Below are 4,855 nucleotides of genomic sequence, written 5' to 3' on the forward strand. Positions count from 1 at the left end.
CAGCAGGCCCAGGGTTACCTCTAGAAGATCCATCCGAATTGATCTTCAAGACTCCATTTGGCGGGGGAAGCCATCTCCCCAGCCGTTGCACCCTCTCGGCCCCAGGTTTGCCTCTCTTGGAACCCCCAGAAGAAAAATGTCTCCCCTGAATTCCCAATCTATCCACCAGCTCAGCATCCTCTTTCCCCAGGGGGAAGGACACTTCGCACTTGGCCCCAACCGACTCCTGTATCATACCTAATATACGGATCCACACCTGCTGAACCACCAAATTAACACCACGGAAAACTCTACGATTCCGCTCCAACCAGGTCTGCCAAAGAAGAAAAGTAGGGCCTGCATACCAGACTTCCTGCAAAAAGGAGGCCGACGAGGGGGGTCTACCCATACTATCCCAGAACTCCACCAAAGAAGAAGCATGAACACACGGTTTCTTCCAAACCTCCCACCACCAATGCCAAAGTTGAACAACAAAGGGACAACGGAAGAACAAGTGAGAGGATTCCTCTTCCGCCTTTCCACAGAGAACACAAACTGAAGGCCCCTGGAAACCCCGCTTACGAATGTTATCCCAGGTCAAGCATCTATTCCACGCTAAAGTCCAAACAAAACAATTACATTTAGGCCATGATAGCTTACTCCACACCCTCTTCCACCACTGAACCTCAGCCCTAGCCAGCTTTTGATCCAGCAACACCTGGTAGCCCCAAGCAACAGAATAACTCCCCTTGGGATTATGAGCCCAAGCAATAATATCCTCTTCCCGTAGAGAACAACAACGCCTACTAGAAAGAATCGCGTTAAGCTCGGCCTTGCCTTCCTCCTCACCCACAACCGGCCACTGGGTGGGATCCTTCCAACAAGCCTTCTCCAACCACCCATAAGAAGAAAAGGACTTGAAGTCACTCACACGAGACCAGCCAACCGCAAGAAAACTTTGGCTCAACGGAATCAGGTGAGGAAATTGAGAGATAAGCGGAGGGAAACCATCCCAAGAGTCAGACCAAAAGAGAGCTTTAGAACCCTGCCGGCAAATCCAGAATAAACCCTCCTTAATAAGCTTTGCACCCCTCTGAAGAGTACTCCAAATCACCGACCCTTTCCCTTCAAGAGGATATCTAAGGAGATCATGCTGAGGAACGCCAGGGAAATACTTATGAGATATTATCCTGGCCCACACCTGATCCTGCTCCACACACCAACGCCAGAAAAGCTTAGCAACCACAGCCACTCCAAACAGAGAAGATTGACGAAGTCCCAAACCACCATACTGCTTAGGGCTACACACCTCTTCCCACTTGACCAGGCTCCACTTGGAGGACGACAAGCATCCAGCCCATAAAAACTGTCTCTCAAGAGAGTCCAACTCCTTAAGAAACCCAACCGGAGCCACTTGAAGCATACACCTATAAATAGGGAGAGCTTGAACAACAGATTTGAGAAGCTGAACCCTTCCAGCAAAAGACAACCATCTATGAGTCCAATGATTGACTTTCACCCGAAACTTATCAATGATATTCTGCCAAGAACCCTTGGGAAGACGACCAACAGAAATTGGAATGCCTAAATACATAAAAGGGAGAGCCCCTATCTGAAATCTCAAAATGTTAGCAATTCTTCTCTGAATGGGGGCAGGGGTATTGAAGAAGAAGATGGAAGACTTATCTTCATTGATCAATTGCCCCGAAGCCACCAAGTAAACATCCAACAACTGTCTCAAAAAAGTAGCTTCCCTAACAGTAGCCATCCCTATCAAGGCAGTGTCATCCACAAACTGTAAATGGGACTGCGGAGGCAAGTCTCCCCCCCAATGCCAACCCTGAATGCTGCCTAACCCAACATTTCTTCTCAGCAACCGCCCAAGACCTTCAGCAAAAAGAAGAAATAGGTACGGGGATAGAGGGTCTCCTTGGCGAAGACCCCGAGAAGCTCCAAAAAGTTCAGAGTGATCTCCATTTATCAGTACTGAGAAGGATACTGACGTAACACAACTCATAACCCATTGGATCCATTCAGCACAAAATCCAAAAGCACGAAGGATCTTCCGAAGGAAGGACCATCTAACCCTATCATAGGCCTTAGCCATATCCAATTTAATAAACATAGTCTTCTCCTTGGAGCAGGCCATAGAGTGGATGGTCTCAGTGGCAATAACAACCCCATCCAAAATTTGTCGCCCAGCAACAAACCCAATTTGTTCCTCCGAGATCAACACTTTAAGCCATTTCTTCAGTCTCTCTGCCATTAATTTCGCAATAATCTTATAAGCCACATTGCAAAGGGAGATAGGCCTAAACTGAGTTAACCTATCCGCACCTTCACACTTGGGAATGAGGGCAATGAAAGTGGAATTAAGAGCACGCAACATCTGCTTGTTCCTCTGGGATTCCTGAACAACCGCTAGAAGGTCCAACTTTATGATTTCCCAGAACTCTTGAAAAAACTCTATTGGGAAGCCATCCGGGCCAGGAGCTTTACCCCTCTTAATCTAAAACACAATCTCCTCCAGCTCCTCTAGAGAAATCTCCCTCATCAGATCCTCATTCGCCTCCCTGGAGACCAATTGAGGGACACACGAAAGAACCTGTTCCTCCTCAACCGAACCTCCATGAGAATCCTCTTTAAAAAGAGTAGCAAAATACTGAGAAGCTTCAGTCATGATTTCCTGAAACAAGACAATACGGTCCCCTCTGTCATTTACTAGCACAGAAATAGAGTTACCATGCCTCCTAGCCTTCACAGAGTTAAAGAAAAAAGCAGTATTTTTGTCCCCTTCCTGCAACCAGTCAATCCGAGCCTTTTGCTTCCAATATATCTCCTCACGTAACTCACATTCCTCTACCACCTTCAAAGTTCTAGCCTCTTCTTTCAAAAGATCCTCCGTAACCGCAATCTCCCGAATCAGTCTAGTAACATTATTTAACTCTTCTTGGGCAACAACTTTATCATGAAAAATATTGCCAAAACACCAACGATTCCACCTTTTAAGCTGATACTTGACAAATTGGAGAAGCTTAGCAAAGATATACATTGCAGTACCAAAAGCAGGTCTACCAATCCTCCACCACACACCCACTTGGTCGAAAAGAGTAGTGTCCCGTAACCACATAAGCTGGAATTTGAAGGAAGGAGAACAAGGAGCACGAGCAAAGATGATGCTAAGCTTGATAGGTCAGTGGTCCGAACCCCTCCAATCCAAGATTTCAGAGGAGGTAGACCATAAGTCACCAACCCAGTAACAAGAGACCAAGAACCGGTCAAGCCTCTCAGCAACACAGTCTTCCCCAGTTCGCCTATTATTCCAAGTGAAACGACCATTACTGGGTTGAACATCCATAAGATTTAGATCAGAAATGCTATCCCTGAGAAGCAAATCAGAAGGCTCCAATCGAGCAATTCCACCCCTTTTCTCAGACAACTCCACAATAGCGTTGAAATCCCCAGCCAGAATCCATGGGTGGAAAGGAGCCAGGCTACGAACATATCGAAGATGAGACCAAAGAAGCTGTTTACCCTGATACTCAACAGGTGCATACACATTCAAGAGGAGAATACATTCTCCAGTCACCGAGCAAGAGGCCACCAACGAAACAGCCGATCTTGAAGACAACCACCAGAGAGGGCTAATCCTCTGTGGATTCCATAAGCAAGCCACCCCCCCAGACGCACCATGAGCTCCAACACACTGACACTCACCATACTTCCACAACTTAGGTACCATATTCACCATACTCTCCACGGAAAGCTTAGTTTCCTGAAGAAAAAGAACATCCGGAGATTGATTCCTAACCAAATCATGAACAACTTTTTGTCGAGGGCCACTGTTCAAGCCCCGCACATTCCAAGATATAACAATCATTTCTGGGTACACAAGAAGTGAGAATCCAGGGGCTTAACTGCCCCTGACTCCACCAGAGTCTCCCCAGTTGACTTAATCTTTTCTAAATCCTTTTTCCTACCCAGCTTGGAGTTCTTCTCCCCGACCCCTTTCTTTAGATCCTTTTGCAAAATACCCAAGCGCGAAGAGGAAATGGAGCTCTTTCCAACTTCCCCACCAGTCTTTATAGGCAAGGGAGAACCCTCTCCCCCCTTCGTCAAAATCTCATGCACAGTATCCGGTCCAGCCGAAACAATCAACTGCTGATCCGAGTCCATCTGCCCAACTCCCGATCCCTGCCCAACCTGAATAACCTCCAAAGGAGGCCCATTCTTTCCTAAACCCAAAGCTCCTTGATCCAAGTCCATCAAACCGGGATTCACTTCTTGTTGGTTGAGATCATCCAACACCTCAAACCTGTTAAAAGAAACATCATCCTGCCGCTCCCCCAAAGTCCTCTTCTGCCCCCGATTTCTGTTGCGAGCTTTGACAGGAATAAATCCATCCTCAGCCATTTCATCACCTGGAATAGACCCCTTCCCCTTGTCCACCCCAGGTGGGTTGCGATGAGATTGACCAGAATGGGTCCCTACTGGCTTAGCCTTAGGGCACCTACGCTGCAAGTGACCATACTCATGACAAAATCAACACCGAAAAGGTAAAGTTTCATAGTCTATCTGTTGCACCCATGTATATGATCCTCCACTCACCTCCACAGAATCTGGCAATGGCATGCTTAAATCAATTTCTACACAAACATGGGCAAAAGTCATTACCTTTTTAAACTGCGTCTGTTGCGAAGACCCAACTGGTTTACCAAGCAGTGAAGCCACCAAATGAAGGACATCCTCACGCCAACATTCGACAGGAAACCATGGCAGACGAACCCACACTGGAACCCTACTCGGGAGTTCCTCAGTCGGATTGAAACCCGCATGCCACGGCTTCATAAACAAACCCACTTGGTTATAGAAATAA

General features: G+C 47.0%; 1 protein-coding gene across 1 annotated transcript; it reads right to left on the minus strand.

Moving 5' to 3' along the window:
- Positions 1 to 2,488: 2,488 nt before the first annotated feature.
- LOC131876627 (uncharacterized) lies at positions 2,489 to 3,859 on the minus strand. Its single transcript, XM_059222068.1, has 2 exons — positions 3,233 to 3,859; positions 2,489 to 3,112 (listed from the first exon to the last, which is right to left on the minus strand). The coding sequence occupies exons 1-2, from the start codon at positions 3,857 to 3,859 to the stop codon at positions 2,489 to 2,491; spliced, it is 1,251 nt and encodes a 416-aa protein (XP_059078051.1).
- Positions 3,860 to 4,855: the final 996 nt, after the last annotated feature.

This window comes from Cryptomeria japonica, chromosome 6, assembly GCF_030272615.1.
Source record: "Cryptomeria japonica chromosome 6, Sugi_1.0, whole genome shotgun sequence".
Lineage (NCBI taxonomy): Eukaryota > Viridiplantae > Streptophyta > Pinopsida > Cupressales > Cupressaceae > Cryptomeria > Cryptomeria japonica.

Coding starts and splice junctions, on each gene's coding strand:
- LOC131876627 (XM_059222068.1), bottom strand. CDS start 3,859: ATGATTGTTATATCTTGGAATGTGCGGGGCTTGAACAGTGGCCCTCGA. Junction 3,113..3,232: donor TCTTGGTCTCTTGTTACTGG/GTTGGTGACTTA, acceptor TTCAAATTCCAG/CTTATGTGGTTACGGGACAC.